At 38.1% G+C, this 19,259-nt stretch overlaps 1 protein-coding gene across 1 annotated transcript; it reads right to left on the reverse strand.

Moving 5' to 3' along the window:
• Positions 1-604: 604 nt before the first annotated feature.
• SOSTDC1 (sclerostin domain containing 1) lies at positions 605-5,270 on the reverse strand. Its single transcript, XM_003782723.2, has 2 exons — positions 4,527-5,270; positions 605-2,025 (listed from the first exon to the last, which is right to left on the reverse strand). Exons 1-2 carry the CDS (start codon positions 4,729-4,731, stop codon positions 1,610-1,612), a joined length of 621 nt encoding a protein of 206 aa, XP_003782771.1. The 5' UTR covers positions 4,732-5,270; the 3' UTR covers positions 605-1,609.
• Positions 5,271-19,259: the final 13,989 nt, after the last annotated feature.

Genomic DNA, 19,259 nt, shown 5'->3' on the forward strand with positions numbered 1-19,259 from the left:
AAGAATTTCTGATGTAATTTGGATGAAAGCCTGGGCACTGGGTCTTAGAATATCTCTCTCAGGTGATTATAATACGCAGCAGATTTGGCAACCTCTGGTGCATATGAAGCTGATATTCTCATCACAACTCACTGCTAGATCGCCACCCTACCCATCCCATTTCATCCCATTACTGAAGAGTTAGTCTTCCTATCTGTTTCTCTCTCCTCCATATTATAGACATGTTTGTCAAAGCTTGAATGTGACTTCCCCCCCAAAGCAATTACTCTTACACACTTATTCTGTAATTTTTGCAAACACTTTTTTTTCTTTTTGAGACAGAGTCTTGCTTTGCTGCCCTTGGTAGAGTGCTGTGGCATCATAGTGCACAGCAACCTCAGACTCTTGGGCTCAAGTGATCCACTTGCTTCAGCCTCCTTAGTAGCTGGGACCACAATGCCCAGTTATTTTTAGAGATGGGGTCTCACTCTTGCTCAGGCTGGTCTGCAACTCCTGAGCTCAGGCAATCCACCCGCCTCCGCCTCCCACGAGTGCTAGGATCACAGGTGTGAACCCCGGCGCCCAGCCCAAACATGGATCCTTTTATACATATGTTAGAGTACAATAACTTTTAGCAGTATTTATTTTGTTTTTTTCAAAGAAACCAATGGCATTGAAGGTCAAAGCACCTTCTGATTGCACAGACTAAAGAAGAAAGTATTACATATTCCAGCTTTACAAAGCATCTTATTGATTTAAGCAGATCCATACTATTGATAAAATTCATTATGAAACGTGTCATAGGGAGACTAACATTTATTTTACATATCTACAACATGTATTTTCATATTTCTAGGTAAACCACAAATCATATAGGAAAATATTTAGGTACATGAAAAAGGTTCAAAACATACAAAATTAATATTTTGAAAAAAATCACATGTGAAAGCTCATTAAATAATAACATTGACAAATAAATAGTTAATCGGCTTTACATCTTAGCTGCTGCCATGCATTTCTGGCATTCCATTCCAAGCGAGGGTCAGCATGCAGGGTATAATTTCATACTCTAGGACTGTAAAAAGCTACAGGGCTTATTTTGAAGTGAAATGTCACAAGGTCTTTCATCCTCTTTCAAAGGAAGATCGATCATGGCCACTAAACTGTTCCCAGGAAGGTTACCAAAAAGCGCTTTTCTTAAAATGTTACTGTGAAGAGTCATGGCAACTTTTTTTTTTAACTTTTCTGTTTTGAAGAGGTTGGGGGGGCAGGAATGGGTTAGGATGGAAGGTAACTGAGAGGCCTTTTTTCTGTTTTTAAATGTAATGATTCAGCCACATCTATAGTGTCAAGAATATCTTATAAGAACAACGGGGAATTAAAACTACAGGATGCGTGGAATTTAAATGCAAATTGCATTCACGGATATATGTACATCTTGAAAAACTTGAAAAGGAAAAACTATTCCCAGAGAAGGTCCTGATACTTAGGACAGCTTGCTGGGTTTGATCAAAGCAGAAAGCATAATACTTTCAAGTGAGAAAATAGCAGTGGCAGGCTTGGGTCTTCCAAGCAATCAAATCTGTAAAGCAGATGGTTGCTAGTCAGTCTAGCTATGGAAGTCTGAGTTCTAACTCATGCTGTGCTTGCTGGGTTTGCTGGCTCTTTTCCGCTCTCTGTGATGCTGCGCTGGCTTGGCAGGAGACACACTCTCAAAGTTGTGACTGGATTCATTGTGCTGCCGGGTGTACCTCTTGCACTTGCAGGCGGTGACTACTGTGATCTTGTAGGTGCGCGTGCTGCCATCTTGGCACTGCAGCTGGATTCTCTGCGTGCGCGTTTTGTCGTTGACACACCTCCACTCCTGGGAGCTCCTCCTGCTCCAGTACTTGGTTCCGTAGCCGCCTCCGATCCAGTTAGGGAGCACGGGCAGCGGCAAGCACTCACCAGCACACACCAGCTCCTTCAGAGGGCTGATGCTGGTGCACTGGCCGTCGGAGATGTACTTGGTGGAACGCAGCTCCCGGCAACCCACTTGAACCCGAGCTGCATCAAAGACAAAAAACAAATTACTTTTTTTAATCTGATAACAAACATAATATCCAAATGACAGCAAATTGCCGGACAGAGTGAACACAGACTTTATTGTCACAAGGCAAAAATCTGCCTACACAGTTGTAGAGACACTTCCATGAAAATTCACCAGTTTACATGGCTATTTTGGAAAAAAAAAATCTAGGCCTGATTTCTTAAACGTGTAGCATTAGCTAATTGCTCATTAGAAATTATAAAAATCCCATTTTCTTAGTCTTACTCGCCAGTAAGGGTTTAGCAGCCCTTAAGTTTGTGTGTAAATATTCATTCTTCAGTGAGTTGAAAGAGTGTCCTTCACTGGTCTTTTCCTCAAGGGTCATATTGGTTAATGTCTGCAAGAGATTTTAATTAGGTTTCCAAAAAATCCGTTGAGAAAATGTGGAAAGTATTTAAATATTGCGTACAATGCACATGCACTCTGTAAGACTTTATTTCAAATATAGAATTCAGCTGCAGAGAATCATTCATACATAAATGCCTTCTGACGTTTTGCATATCCAACTTAATAACTACATTTTAAACATAAATTCCCAAACTAACTTTTAAAAATACAAATAGTACAATGTTTGAAATGGAAACTGTCACTACAACTCAAAATTTAAAGAATATAAAAGCCCCTAAATCAGGAACGTATGGTTGCCATAACAACTTGGCTACATTTCCATGAATTTTATGGCAGAAAAATGCCTAACATGTCTGATTTACAACTGCAGAAGGAACCACGGTGTTCATTTCCTGAATACAGGTCATGGCAACCTTTTTGTTTTAGTTATTTGGATTTGATAGGTATGTTCTCTAATTGGCTGTTTCTTGTTGCATGCCTTATGTAATTAAAGCAAAAATTAATCTCGAAATATTTGAAGTTTTCCTTACCATTGCTTTATGATCTAAACTTGAGGAGAATTGCCTGTAACAGGCTTGTAAAGAAATCAAGGCTTGTTAACCAGGAAAAAAAAACGTTTAAAGGTATAGGCTGTTGAAATTTGAAAAATAAAATTATAAGCGACTTTGAAGTGGTTCTACATAGAATAAGGAAAGCTAACTCAAAGAAGAAACGGAATTAGTTTTACTTCGTACCCCAGTAATTCTAAGGTAAAAGGTATAGATTAAGGAAAATGTGATAGTGGTGGACAGTACATGTGTATAGACATACATGCATATAGATTCAGAGTTGCAGAACTAAATTTAAAGGGTTAATTATTTGGCTGGATAATGTGTTCAGTTTGCCTGACTCTGATTCCAGTTCACCTTCAAGTAGCTGCTTCAGGAATGTACCTGGAAACAGCCAGAAATGATTTCAACTTGCCTAGTTTTTGTTCCTGTGTTTAAAGAGATTTGGCATTTTCCTGATGACAGTTCATTGACGATGAATGCTCACCACATCACTCCGTCATCTAATAACAATCAAATATTTTCACATTCTTAAAGTCAACCATCTTCAGGAAAGTTAAAACACCTTGGTGTTCTTAGATATTAACAGTCATATTTGCTTTGACTTTTCAAAGGTCAAAACTACTTTTAGTAGTTGAATAAAGGAGAGGCAACATATTTGTGTAAGATTTCCTGGGCACTTTTTTTGTCTCTCTTAAAACCTGACTACTAGCATGTGAACTGTACTAAAGGAATGAACTGAAACAAAAGTTAGAAGAAATTTGAGTCCCCTAACCAGTGTTCAACTAGTGTGTCAATTAAGCAAACAGAAAAGGTTCCCTGCAAACCTTGTTGATTGTTGTACTGTTATTTTAAAACTCTTAAGTTATAAAAATGTCCGCAGTCTTTCACAGGAATGTACAATTACCTAAATTTTGACCTGGTTCATAAAGAATGATTATAGAAAAGCATGATTCTCCAACTTTTTCAGTTTAATCCATCTTTTACATTAAGCATCATCCAAACTTTCAACTGTTTCCTAAGACATGTTTTAGAAATCCATGTGAACAATTTTTCCCCCTCAAACGCTTCCTTTTCCCCTGCTGATTTCTTATACACTTATTTCTTATACACTTTGGCTTAGTTACCCTTGTACACTTTACCAAAATTGTATATGCCCTGAAATAAACTGACAGAACAACCTGAACTTAACCGTTTAGAACAACACTTTCTAAAATCCTTGTTCTGCATACTTTTCAAGAAGCAACAGTTTAATTCTTTGTGGGTACTTGATAAAATTTAAATCTGTGCTTGCACTATCAAACCACTGTTTCAGTTACATTAACTTTAAAATCACTACCTAGGGAAGAATGCCAATCTACACATGCTGCAGATTACTCCCAGATTGTTTAGCAAATTATATAATATACAGTTCAGGTTAGTTAACAATAAAATGATTGTACAGGAATGTGAGATAATGCTACTGAAAAGAAAGAAAGAGAAAGAAAGAAAGAAAGAAAGAGAGAGAGAGAGAAAGAAAGAACAGAAAGAAACCAAAATCTATACAAGTAAAACATACTTACTGTTCCGATCCAGTCCAGTGTTACTGAAATGCCTGCCTCCATTTCTGGCTTGATTCAACGTGCTGTTGCTGCTGGGGTGTGCTGGAACAGGTTTAACCACATGTGAATAAAGGATTTCTGTGGCATCATTTTTAAAAGCCAAACAGCTTTTCATTAGGATGCATGCAAGGGGAATGAGATAGAAATGAATGGCAGGAGGAAGCATGGTGAGTAGAAGATAGCTTGGCTGGAGAGCTGGTTAATTCCTTTCCCTCTGCTTCTGCACTGTAACTGTGAAATTCCTCCCAAGGTTCCCTTTATATATCCACAGAGGTTTGGCGTTCATTCAGGTGTAAAGTTGTATAGAGCTTCAGAGTGAAAACGCAGAGAAGGGGTGGGATCCCTACATGACCCTGCAAAAGAATTTTACCAATGGAAAAGAAGACTGCAGAAAAGGAGGAGCTTGGTATACAAATGGCCTGAAATTTCAGACTTGGACTTCTTCACTTGCGTGTGAGCCGAAGCAGGCAGGCACACTTTATATCAACGACAGACTCTCCTCTGCCATTTCCTTTCCTTTCCTAGTTTATAGTCGGGTACAATTTAAATGAAAATCCAATTTAATTGAATGGCTGTTCATTTGAAGAGATTGGCTTTTCCTCTATAACCCCCTCAGGGGGTTATAGAGGGTCCCCCATATTTGGGACAGGGAGGGGGTTCTTTCCAGAAAACAGGAGGAATTCCTGTGAGTTTAAATATCGTAGGACTTGCTTGAAGCACCTAGTTGAACATAGTTTGTCTCTCAAGAAGCAAACCGGTGTCTTTTTCTTTAAAGTATAGGACACAGAGCTAAAATCTGCCCCCTGGACATGCTTAAATAATGCAGCTTTGATCTGCGTGAACTACTGGGCTGCTAGGTAAATTATTGCCAGGGGTTCTGTGTGGAGAATAATGAGCACAGTTCTGTCTGCATTACACTGACTAATATCAATTTTCATCTTAAAAATATCTCACATGCATTAACATTTCCAGAATTATTTTACAGCCATTTCTGAGAGATTATTGTTTAGGAAATTCAAAATGAATTTTTCTAGATTGTTTTTCTATTTGCTACAAAACATAGGTTCTACTCATGCTTAGTAAACATTTCATTCATTACTTCGACTCTGCTGTTCAAGTAAGAATCATTGTATTTTTCTGAACTACTTTATCCACACCTGGAACACATCTTCCATTACTTAATAGGAGGCCACTGATCTTCATGCCTTAAAAAAACATGAAATTCCTTCTGTCTTCTAGGACATTTTATATTCTGAATCACCTTTTTAATTATTTTATTCTTTGTGTGCCTATTAAAATGACCTCCTAGCATGGGTGTTTGGTGTCTCTTTTCTAAGCTTTTGTCCATTATAACTGCTGTTCACCTCTGTGTCTATCTATCTGAATTTTTCTGCAGTAGCACAATTGAGATATTGAAAGAGATAATTCTTTATTGTTGGGGGGCTGTCCTGTGTGCTTAGCAGCACCCCTAGCTTCTACCCACTAGATGCCAGTAGAAACCTCCAGTTATAACAAAAATATCACCAAACATTGCCAAATGACCTCTGGGGGGTAAAATTTCCCCTAATTGTGAACGACCAATTATCTATTCATCCGTCTCATAAAAAGAATGTAAAAATAAGAATAAAATATAATTATTAAATAATTAAAAACTAATTTAATTATCTCCTAGTTTTAGGAGAACTAGTTTTTAATTATTTAATAATTAGTTTTAGGAGAAAAATAGTACTGTGGTTTTGTGTTAAAACAACAACTGTTTTCCTTTTAGTAGTATATACTGAGTTATCTACAGATGAAAAGATATGGTAGAATCATTTATAGCATATGGAATCAGCTGGAATTAGCTTTAAAGATAGTATTTGAGGAGTTAGGGATGTAGTGGCAAAAGACTGGTCATATCTTGATGGTTGTTGGGGTAGGATGGAAAGGATTCCACTCTGTTTATTCTTGTGTTGGTTCAAAATTCTACATAATAAAAAGTTTAAAACCCGAAATCAAACAATCAATTTAACGTATACATACTTCCTACTAACAATTAGATCCCTATCCTAAAGTTGCATGTGTAATATTCTAACCTTCTTCCTAGAAAATATTATGTGAGTTTATTTTGTACAAATAGGAGATTATATACTAAGCATTCTTCTAAGATACTACCTTGTCCTGTTTGCCAGGGGATTTAATATTAATTACACAAAGTATGTCGATATTAATTATTGACCTGTAAACTCAATGCCTAAAGGAAGTAAAAAGGTCAGAATAATCTAATCTCTTCCCCATTACTTTTTCTTTTTCATGTCAGGAGCAGAAGATATCTTAATTTGAATTTAATTATCAGGTTGGACCCATCAGATTGACCAAATTAACGTATCATTGTTAAATCTACTTAGGATATCACTTCAGACAGAAGCAAAATTGGAAAAGAAAGAAGTCAATGCTGTTGACATATGTGGGCAGGAAAATTCAGAGTTCTTAGGCCCAATGTATCTTCCAAGACCAAATTTAGAAAACTACTTTGATAAAATAGAATGAATCAAAGATTAAATGTTTAACCATTATTCTGTTCAGTTTAAAGCAGCTTTATTAACTACACACTATAATACCCTTAGAAGATTACAGATGTGAAAATTTTATTTATTTATTATTTTATTGTTATCATTTTTTTTTTTTGAGACAGAGTCAAAAAAAGTAGAGTGCTATGGCATCATCAGAGCTCACAGCAACCTCCATCTCTTGAGCTCAGGTGATCCTCTCGCCTCAGCCTCCCAAGTAGCTGGCACCACAGATGCCTACCACAACACCTGGCTAGTTTTTCTATTTTTAGTAGAGATGATTCTCACTCTTGCTCAGGCTCGTCTCAAACTCCTGAGCTCAAGAATCCACCCATCAGCCTCCCAGAGTGCTAGGATTGCAGGTGTAAGCTACCATGTCTGGTCAAGATATAAATATTTAGTATCATAGTCAATTGTTTCTCATCTCCAGGCCTCTGTGTACACTTGTTATTTCCTTTGCTTGGAACATCCTTCCTTCACCTTCTTCTGCCTTAGCTAATACCTATTTTTCCTTCAAGTGTGATTTAGAAGGCAGTAGGACTAAGAAAACGTTCCTTGCCCCCCCTTCCCTCTACACACCTATTCAGCGTCTCATCCACATCTATCAGAGCAGCTACTCGCCAGATGACTTGGCGAGCTCTATGATAGAAGAACAATCTTAAGAATATTGTTGAGGAAGTGTATCAATTAATTACTTTCAAAGTATAGAAAAATATCCTTTGGCATATAAAAAGATCAGCTAGTATTTGTGACAGGCAATCACTAGGACAATATCAAATAATCCCTTTCTTGAAGTATTCACAGCTTTGTAGCAATCCCCTCTGCTGGAGTGTGGGCTGAACCTAGTGACCAACTTCTATTGAGCATAGTACACTCAGGACATGTGACTTCTATGGTGAGGTTCCCCAAAGATTGTGACTTCCATCTTACTCACCTGTTCTAGCTTTTTCACTTGTTTTCTTTGATAAAAGCCACCTACCATGATGTAAACTTCTCTATAGAAAGGCCCATATAGCAAGGATCTGAAGTCTGCTGTCAACAAAGAACTGAGGCCTTCAGCCAAACAACCCATGAGGACCAGAATTCTATTAAAAGCCACGTGAATGGGCTTAGAAGCAAACCTTCCCACAGTTAATCTTTCAGACAAAGCTATAGCCAGTCCTGACCTGCACCCTGACTGCAACCTTGTGATAGCCATTGAGCACCCACAAGACCTGTGAGATAATAAATTTTTATTGTTTTACGTTCTGGTGTAATTTGTTATATAACCATAGATAATCAATACAATACTATTGATATAAAAATTAAGATATAGTAATTAAGCCATTTTGCAAATAATACTAAGGGCCTTCACAGCATCAAATGTGGAATAGTCAACCGTGGTGACTGTGCCACTTTCACTCTTTAGGAGCTTTGAGACTTATTTTCTCGTCCTCAGCTGAGTTGTCAACATGGTATTAATAGAATTACTACTATTGGTCTGATATGCAAGAGCTGGAAAGTAATGTCAATTTTCTACATAGTATCATTTTACTGTGTGATTCCAAGAAATGGGATCAGAAGATCTAAATTTGAATCTTATTTTTGCCATTTACAATCTGCATAAATTTGGATATCCTCTAGACCTTTGAACAACATGATTTGAACTGTAAGGGTCTGCTTATATGTGGATTTTCTACCACCTCTGCCCATCTCTCAAGCAGCAAGACCAACCTCTCCTCCTCTCCTCTCCTCTCTCCTCCTCCCCTTCCTCTTTCTCTTCCTCCTCAGCTTACTGAACATGAAAATGACAGGATGAAGACCTCTATGGTGATCCATTTCCACTTAAAGAATAGTAAACATATTTTCTCTTCCCTATGATTTTTTCTATACCATTTTCTTTTCTGTAGCTTACTTTAGTGTAAGACATTGTGTACAATACATGTAGCAAACAAAATATGTGTTAATCAACTATGTTGTCAGCAAGGCTTCTGGTAAACAGCACTGGTGGTTAAGTTTTTAGGGAACCAAAAGGTACATGTGGATTTTCAACTGTGCATAGGGTGGGGGAGGGGTCACATTCTTAACCCCTGAATTGTTCAAGGGTAAACCATATTTTCTGAAATTCTCTAAGTCAGTTCCTTCATCTGCAAAACATGACCAAACTTACCTACAAAACAGAAAAACAAAAAAAATATCAAAGCACAAAACCTGGCACAGAAGAAATGTGGGGAAAAAAACAACCACTGATTATGAATCTAAGAATACTGTTTGTCATTCTAGTCTTCCAATTATAAACATGAGTTAGGAAAGACTACAGAAATCTGAAATAAATATGATTGTCCTCTTTAAGGTAGAGAATAAAATGTTGAAAAAAAGAGATTTTTTTTTCTTGGCCTGGCAAAATAAGAGATAATGGTTAAATGGGAGGTGGTTAAAAATAATTCATCTGATTGATTTTTTTTATCTTTGCCAAGGAAAGAATTAGAATACAGTACTCCCCCTTCTGCAGGGGACAGTTTCAACACCCGAAGTAGAAGCCAAAAGTTTAGATAGTAACAAATCTGACTGGTGTTATATGGAATATATTTCTGTTCATGTCTTCCATCAACAAATTTAACACCCTCTTTTCTTAACTAAGTGATTATCAGGCACCGTGGCTTTAACTTTTATAGTTTAAGGAATGACAGCAAAGCCAGAATAAATTGTTTTTCCTTCTTTCAGAGATAGAAGATTTGTTCATATTGTAGATCTTAGCAACTTTAGCATATGATTCTTTTTCTTTCCTTACTAAGTCCTTTGCACTTAAAGGAAGCCCTTGACAGCTTCTCTTTGGTGTATCTGAACTGCCAGCATTACTACTCTTGAGCTGTGGGGCCATTATTAAGTAAAATACGGTTACTTGGCAACAAGCAAGCAATACTGCTGTCAATCTGCCAACCAGGAGGGCACTAAGTGACTAAGAGTCTGTGGAGTAGGCAGCACGGAGATGCTGGACAGAGGGACGATCACCTTCTGGGTGGAATGGAGTGAGACGGCATGAGATTTTATCACACTACTCAGAATGGTGCACAATTTCAGACTCAAGAGTTATTTATTTCTGGAATTTTCCCTTTAGTAAAATTGAGGAAAGCAAGACTGCAGATTAAGAGGGGACTACTGTAAATATAAACAAGAAAAAATTACCGAATACAAGGATTAAACTGTTTTTGCTCCTCTGTGGCTAAAAACTCTTTTTAGAGAGTTTCACTTTATAGGCTGATACTTGTTCATTGGAAAAGTGATCATAAGTTTAGAAACATCTTCATATAAATCCTTAAAAAGAGGATGGACTAACCTCCTTCATCCATTTCATATGAAATGTGTCATGCCCAGGCGTAGTCCGGGTCTAGCAAAGCGAAATGAGATGTGGAGCCCACCCTGTCTTCCCTTCCCCAAAGCTTCTGCTCAGAATTCCACTGACGGAATCCCCTTTAATTTTTCTGTAAAATTTTCTTTCTTTCTTCCTCATCATTTTTATTAGCTGTATTTTTATTTTTATTTTGTTTAAATGCTTTTTGGTTTTTTCTGTAGAATAAATGTTTCTTTTAATATAAGCAGCCTCAACGTGGATGACATTAACTTAAAAAACTCTGTTTATGATGCCCTGAATAACCTGATATAAAATCCAAGGGAAAATTCCAAATCAATGGATGCACAGATATCTAGATAGAGTTTCTCAATTTTTACCCTGTTGACCCCTGGGCTGGATAACTCCCTGCTGACCCCTGGGCTGGAATACTCCCTGCTGCAGAGACTGTCTTAGTTACTGTATGATGCTTAGCACCAGCCCTGGGCTATGCCCACCAGAGGCCAACAGCACCTTCCCTACCTAGAAACTTCACATGCAAGCTCTAGGAAGTAGGCTGGGACAGTAGGGACAGGACTGCCCCCTGACTGGACAGACTAGGGTCAGTAGTGAGTTGTCCTTTCTACCGTAGTTCATTACTTTGTACAGTAGGAATTGATGTCCTCATCCTGGGAGTTCAGCCCACACAGACCATAAACTGAGTCTGACAAAGGCTGGCAGCATGTTATGAATAAATATCCTGCCCCCAGAGTGAAGGGGGACTGGAGTTAGTTTTGCTTCATCAGCCTGATAGTTGCTGTAAACAATGTTTCACTCAGGGGCTTGTTAGATATGCAAATGTGGGACCTGACCTAAGGCCTGAGTCAGAATCCTCTGGGGTTGGAGCCCAGGAGCCTGTGTTTTGACAAGCTTTCCAAGGGATTCTTCTGTGTGCTAAAGTTTGGAGCAGGCTGTTATATGATCCACACATGCCCTTATAACTGTGGCCTGTCCTCATAATCCCCATGACAGTTGTGTCGTCTATTTAACTGGCCTGAGCTCTAGATTCTTCCAGTTTGCACAATCAAATGGAAGCCCTGCCCTGAAGCTCAGCCTTCTTGGCCAACACCCTAACCCGTTTCCTTTTATCTCTCCTTACGGACTGCAGGCTCTCAACATCCATCCGTGACTGACTACTGCCTTCTTCCACAGAAACAGCACCTAAAACCACAACAACCACTACCTACGATCATTTCGTTTCTCACTAGAAATGTTGCCAGCCTATGTGATTTGCTCAGAGACCAGCATTGACCCAGCTTTAGGCAAAACACTTTGATCATTATGATTTCAATTATTGTCTCTGAGCCTTAGGGACTTTCTACAGGCAAATCAGGCTCCTGGCCCTGGCAGCAGGCAGTGTTGCTTCCCTCTTTCCTAAGGAGCCTCTTATTCGAGTACCAGCAGACGTCATGGCAAAACCCACATTGAATATGATCTGACATCACTGGAGAAGACTTGAGCTTAGACACTTCACAGTTTGATGTTTTTTGGTGTGTTGGGAAACTAGAGAACCAAAAGAATTGGTTAGAAGATTTGGCCCACCAATGCTACAGTCTTTCCTAGAAAATAAGATTGTTGTAGAAACTCCTAATTTCAATTATTTATTTATTGTACTAAAAAGCGTTGCTTCCAAGTTACATACAGGTGGACCCTGTGGTATATGGGATCCTATAGCAACAGTATGAGAGGCATAACAGGGAAGGAAATACGTTTGAGTATATATATTGGAGAGATAGCTTGGAGCAGATCATGGGCTACAGTCATGCTTTGCAGGTTTTGAACTATGGACATTATTTGGCAGACATTAAAGGATGTATATGTGTGCGTTTATTTTTATTTTCCCAAAGCCAAGTCTGCATGTAACATCCACCTAGCTCAAATGGCAGAAAATTTCCAGCACCCAGAAGTTCCATTTTTGGCCCTTCCTAATAACTACTGACTTTCTGTCCACTCTAAAATAAACCACTCTCCTGACTTCTGACACCAATTATTCGTTTTGACTGTTTTAAAACTTAATGTAAAAAATGCTGACTTTATTTCATCATTGTATAGTATTCCACTGCACAAACATCCGCAATTTATTCATCAGCCTGGCAGATTGAGTCGATGCCAAGTTTTGGCTATCATGAATAATGCTACTGTAAACACTCTTGTACCTGTTTTTGATGCATATAGGCGTACACTTGTGCTCGATATGCATCTAGTTGTGAAATGGATGAAATGCGTGGTGTTCGTATGTTCAACTTTAGATGATACCAGAAAGTTTTCCAAAGTGATTTTACTGGTTGATGTTTCCACTCGCCTTGACAGATCTGAAACAGGGATGAGATCTACACCATTCTACACTGAATCCATCCGCAGTGGATATGACAATTAAGGTGTGGTTATATTACAACACAGGGAGGGGAACATTATTGCAAGAACCCTGGTAGGAAAGAGTAAGATCCTACACTTGAAGGAGAGTGGAAAGGCCAAGGACTGTGGAGCTAAGTTGTCAGGTGACTGAAAGGAAGACAAAGGTGAAAATACAGTTTTAAATCTGAGTGACGGTCAGGAGAAACAGGGTTAGCAGGTGTAATAACAAGTGCAGGATGAGTCAGGATGAGGTTAAGGAGCTGAAGGAAACTGAAGAGAAAGCTTCTAAGACAACTGGAAATGGAACTCAAGAGATCTGGTAGCTACTGAAGCAATTTCACTAGGATGCGTTCCTGCAACATTACTGTGATAAATCTTGGTTTAGAAACCTGTTGTCAAATAACGCTGGTTTAAGACTTTTGTTTATATATCTACTCACCTAATCCTGCACCCTGATTTTTTAATTTAACTCCCTATTTTCAGTAGTGCCCAAGTAGGATGAACTATTATATAGATAAACGTGTACAGGAGTATAAAATGCACGCCCTGTGTTTTATGTAAAACTGTAAATAATAAACATCTCTCAGATCTCTCTTTTAAAAAAATTGTTCATATCGGAACTGACTTAGTTCATGTTTTCATCATTATTTGCTGGAACTCTTGTCATAACTTCTTTTTTTTTTTTTTTTAAAGACAGAGTCTCACTTTATTGCCCTCAGTAGAGTGCTGTGGTATCACAGCTCACAGCAACCTCCAACTCCTGGACTTAGGCCATTCTCTTGCCTCAGTCTCCTGAGTAGCTGGGACTACAGGCTGTCATAACTTCTTAACTGATCTCTTGCCTTCTGTACTCATGGCCCTAAAATGCACTCTTCACAATGAGATCCTGAATCACCTTTCAAAAAAAGCATATAGGAGCATCTCATCTAAAAAGTGGCTGTTCCCTTCACTCACATAACAAACAAAGGCGTCCGTGAGCCCTGGAGCTTCACTTGCCATTCCACTGTTAACTTTGTGCTACGGTAGTAGTTCCTACTCACAGTTCTGTTTCAGGCTTTCACGTTTTTGTGTATGTTTTTCCTCCCGCCTAGAACACCTTTCCTTCCTGTAAATGTCCTTTTCACAACTCAAAATTCTGTTCCTTGATGCCTTTCTTGGATAAACAGACTTAAATAAACAATAAGAGAGAAAGACAAGGAGAATGGGAGCAAAAGGAAGCTTTTCTGAGCATGTAGGATGTGAATGTCTGAGAATTATTTTCCTTAATTTATAACAAGGACATTCATTTTAATCTCAGTAAAACTGATTTACCTTTCCACGGATAACGTACAATAAAACACACTTAATAACAGTAAAATGATTTAAAATGTAATAAAATGAAGCATTCAAATAATACATAGAGGAAAAATGCAAATTTTCATAATGAAATATCTACTTAAGCCTTTATGAGGCTTGCAGTGAAATACTGTTTTAAGTTTAAAAAATTTTTTAACAAGTATCCTTCTTCATTCTCCCGACAGTCACAAGAAAAGCAAGATGATTACTTAATAATACTTAAACTTATTTTAAAATTTGTTGAACAAATGCAGAAATGATTGATTTATAAAAAAAAGATTCACATAGATTTCTACCTTTTAAAAAACCAGAGATATAAAAATGATGACTAATAATATATGCATGTTGAAAAAAATGTAAATAGTTCATGAAGTACAAAGATAAATCCACCTTTTCCCATCCCTCTCCCAGTCCCATTCCCCAGAGATAATCACATTTATGAGTTTCTTGTGATTTTTCCAATATTTTCTGCATTTATTAGCATGTTGAGGTATATGAGGAGATGGATGTCTACACACACATATATATTTTAAACTTCTTATACAGATCTGGATCATCCTAAACACGTACATACGAATTCTCAAATTACATTTTGAGAATTACATTTAATGATCTATCTTGGACATTTTCCCAGATCAGAACACACAGACTCACCTCCTCTTTTTTAACCCTTCATTGTGTGGGTTGCATGGCTAGGCCATAGTCTATCTAGTTCTCTGTTGGTGGATAGAGTGTTCTCAGATGTTCTTCTTTATAAATATGGTGCCATATTTGTTTTGAACTACTGTGTTTTTTAACTCCCTGTTTTTTTCTCCATTCCCTTCCTCCAGGGGGAGGATTGGGAGTGGAAGAGCAGGATTGGGCACGTGCCCTTCAGGAAGGACCAGAAGCCAATCCTGAGTCCCTGACAGTGCCCCAGACAGCAGGCTAGGCTTCAGAAAGACACAGTGACCATATTCATAGAGGGTCGCTAAGGACCCGGAAGGATGTGTAATTCCAAAGCCTCTGGACCTGAAAGGATTATGCAGACTGGACAGCTTGAAATGGGAACTGACTGCTGATAACCAGAGCCTGCAGTCACCCCCAGCGCCTTGGTCCCAGCAGAGGAAAGGACAAAGTTCTTGGTGACAGGAAAGGGAAGGAGGGAAGGGAAAATAAAGATGAAGCTTTAAATAAAATTAATTTTAAAGAAACAATATTTTTTGTACATCTCATCTTCTGGACTGGAATTTATATCATCTTTATAAATATTTGTTATTTTCAAGATACCATAATATTTTATATCTCTTGCTATACTTAAAGTCAAACTTTAATTTTGGAGACTTTCTTCCCATAAGAGGCTAATATTTTTACATTGATTAAAGAGGAAAATGACCATTTGAAATAACGTTCTTTTATCTGGACATAGTTTTCTGTGAAATTTTGTGGTATCTCTTCTTTTATTTTAGAAATTGTTCCAACCAAGAGGGACTTTTCCTAACAAATGCAATCAGTGAAAAAAAATTTTTTTTTAAAAATTGTTCCACCCAAAATAAGCCATATAGGCTTGGCTCCCGCAGCTCAATGAGTAGGGCACTGGCCACACACACAGAGACTGGTGGGTTTGAGCCCAGCCCAGGCCCTGCCAAACAACAATGACATCTGCAACAAAAAACTAGCTGGGCATCGTGGCGGGTGCCTGTAGTAAAGTGCCATGGTGTCACAGCAACCTCAAAGTCTTGGGCTGAAGCAAGAATCACTTAAGCCCAAGACTTTGAGGTTGCTGTGACGCCATGGCACTTTACTGAGGGTGACATAGTGAGATTCTGTCTCCAAAAAAAAAAAAAAAAAAGTCATATATTCACCTGAGTTGTTAAACTTTCATTATATCATTTTTGTTTTGTACTGACATCAAGCATAGTCTGAAACACATATGAAAAAAGAACATTTAATAGTTTATTTTGCAGAGAAAAATAATAATAATATTTTATGGCAAAGCAATGCCTGTGTTATGACCCTTACTGTTTGTTTGTTACTGCTTTTACCTTTTGCGTGTTTCATTAAAGACTTTAGCCTTAAGACTGGCAAAAGACTACATCCATTAAAAATCTCCTGGAAACAATTTAACCATTATTTTCTGATTAAGAGGCATTGATTAAAATTGCTTTCAACAAGGAAAGTCGGAGAGGCTCCTTACAATGTCTCGTGGCTTACAATTTTATGATGTCAACTAACAGTTTATATTGTCTTTGGGCCTAATTCTCCAGCATGTTTATGGAGCAGTTGGGGCTGTGGGCCCCCCAGTGTTTGGGGGAGGCCAAGCTTCTCTGACACACAGCCAAGGAACTTGAAACAGACTAGAAAAAGCCCACTCCTGCCAGGACACTGCAAGCAGTTTAGTGACCATCTAAATGTTCTGCTAGTTTTGTTGCCATACTTGGTAGTCCCAGGAATCTGGCTAGCTTTAAAAGAGCAAAACAAAACACAACTGTGGACAGCCACACCCTATGGTGACTCTATCTCCAAATACCATACTAGTCCAAGGCTGAAGCACTTGAAAGGCTTATATCCCCACAGATCAAATCTTTATAAGACTGAACCTTTAAAGACAACCCTTAAGCGCATAAATGTTGTCATTTACAGCACTGTTTCTGTGCTATTTTGCCTTTCCAATTATAAAGGTGGCTAATGCACATGATAATTACAGTTCCTTAAAATTTATTCACTCTTGAGTAGATCTGCTCAGAAATGTTGGCACAGTTTCAGGGTTCCTTAACAACTGCTTGCCAAACCACTCTTTGATCCAGTGAAATCATCATATGATTCAAAACAAGGCCTACAGCCTTTCAAGAATTCACATCTTAAATCCTCATCTTTGTCACCTAACCTCCCCATGTTCAATCTAAAAATGGACTCTGCCTTATCAGCGACAAGTAAGTTTTTTCCCTGTGGGATTTCTAATGTGCTTTCTTTGTTTCCCTTCATTTATTTCTTCCTTTTAACTACCATATATTGAGTGCTTATCATGTAGCAGAGACTGTGACTTGCCCTTAAGTTACAGACCAAAATTCACTGCAGAGATAGTTAAACAGATAATTGCTATATAGGATTTCAAGGAAGAGCAGGGCCAAGGGAGAACAGAGATAGGGCTCAAAGCCCTTGGTAGGTATCAAAAAGATTCCTAGTGGAGGTGAACCCTGAGCCCAGCACTGAGGAAACCCAGCAACAGGCAAATGACAAGAACTAGTAAGCCAGTAAGCCAGTCCCTCAGTCCCTATTTACCCCCATCTTCTATGTTCCCCTCTTCTCACTCTGATCCAGCTACATTGAGCTTTTTTTTCTCAAATGTACACCTGCCCCAGGGCCTTTGCACGAGCACCATCTGTCTTCCTGAAAGTTTCTTCCCTTGGGTACCTGTTGCTCAGATTTTGCCACATCTAAAACGTTTTCACAAGTCATCGTAACTTACAATAGCCCTCATCACCATTCATGTTTTGCTTGGTTTACTTTGTCTTGTCTCTCCTCATCCTCACCCTCTGCCAGGTTGAAAACTCCTGAAGAGGGGTGGCTTTTGTTTTATTCAGTGTTGGCTCCCACATGACTAGGATGTATTTGGGACAAAGTTGGTACTCTGGTATTTCATGACTTAATTGATAAATACATAAATGAATAATTGTCCACTGAATAGCATTTTTTCTTTTTTGCCTGATGTGTCACAAAGGAGCCATTATTTATATGAAAAAATAAAGGCTATGGAAAGGAGCTCAATCCCTTCATTTGGCAAATAGGTATTCAAACAGTACCAGAATCCTAAGGGTAAACATCTTTGATATGAATAAGTGGAAATAACAGTTATTCATCTGTGGTTTTAGGCTAGAGGTTAGTAAACTGAACCAAAATCTTTAATCTTTTTAGGATTTCCAAATAATCCGGGAATAGGACGCAATTCTGCTCTACTGAAAATAACTTTTCAAAGGCTATAACATCATTCTGGTGGGACAACTTAGAAATTGTATTTCCTCTGCAAATTAACGATTCCATACTTTGATTTGGTTGTGGGTTATGAAAATTTAGTAAAGAGAATGACTCCTTGAATATTGTGTTTGCTCATTTTAGCACCTTCATGAATAACACCACGTTGCTCTTCAACAATATTGTAGTGAATAATTTTCGGCTGTATGTGACAGCGTTCATTTCTTTCAACCCACTCCAAACTTGACAATAATAAGTTTTAACTGGTTTTCCAGTTTAATCAATAAAAATTGTGTATCTTAGGTAATTAATTTTCATCTCTAGGATTGTTAAGGAGTGGGACCATTTTTCCTGTTTATCATGAGATTTTTTCCTTTCTATTGGTACAACCTGAAAATAAGGAGAAATCATCCTCCTTTGGTAATTGCCTCCACTGACTGTTAAGGTCTTAAAGTAAGAAAGCTTCTCCCTTATTTGGTCAAGTGCACATTCTGAGTCTCCTCAGAACATCTCTCAGGAGAAGGCAGCCTGATCTACAAAGGTTGGCCGAGTGGATAATGCATCACTGTCTTAACTTTCTCTGCTAATCTGTTTCCCTCCTTCTGTGACTCACTCCTGCTGTCCGGATCACAGTCTCAGATAAACCACCCACACATAAACCTTTGTCTTAGACTGTACGGGGCTAAATCATACGTGCTTGTTACTTATGAAGTTAGTCTATATCTGTGTGTGGACATTGTATGCGTAAGCACATACCTAAGTCATATATTTTGTGGTTTCTGACTTGGTTTAGCAAGCCAAACCCTTGCTTCATCATAAATCTTAACACTTAAACAGTTATGAGGGCTTTCTCTACCACCGGGGCTAGATAAATCTGTAGGTATATTTTAGTTTTTTGATTCAGTGTATGGTAGTGATCTTCTATTTTACATTTCCCTAATAAGTATATACATTTTAAAATAAAGTCTCTTGAAAACCTAGACTTTATTCACGGATTTTGTGGCTTAACATTTCAGAGTTTTAGGAGTATCAGAGATTAACAGGAGAGTATAATCCTCATAGTCTTATTCTTCTTCCCCTATAATATAATTATGATTCAAATAGCTAAATATATATATAAATGTAAATATTCACAGA

This window comes from Otolemur garnettii, unplaced genomic scaffold, assembly GCF_000181295.1.
Source record: "Otolemur garnettii isolate 467f Iridium unplaced genomic scaffold, OtoGar3 scaffold00005, whole genome shotgun sequence".
NCBI classification, from domain to species: Eukaryota; Metazoa; Chordata; class Mammalia; order Primates; family Galagidae; genus Otolemur; species Otolemur garnettii.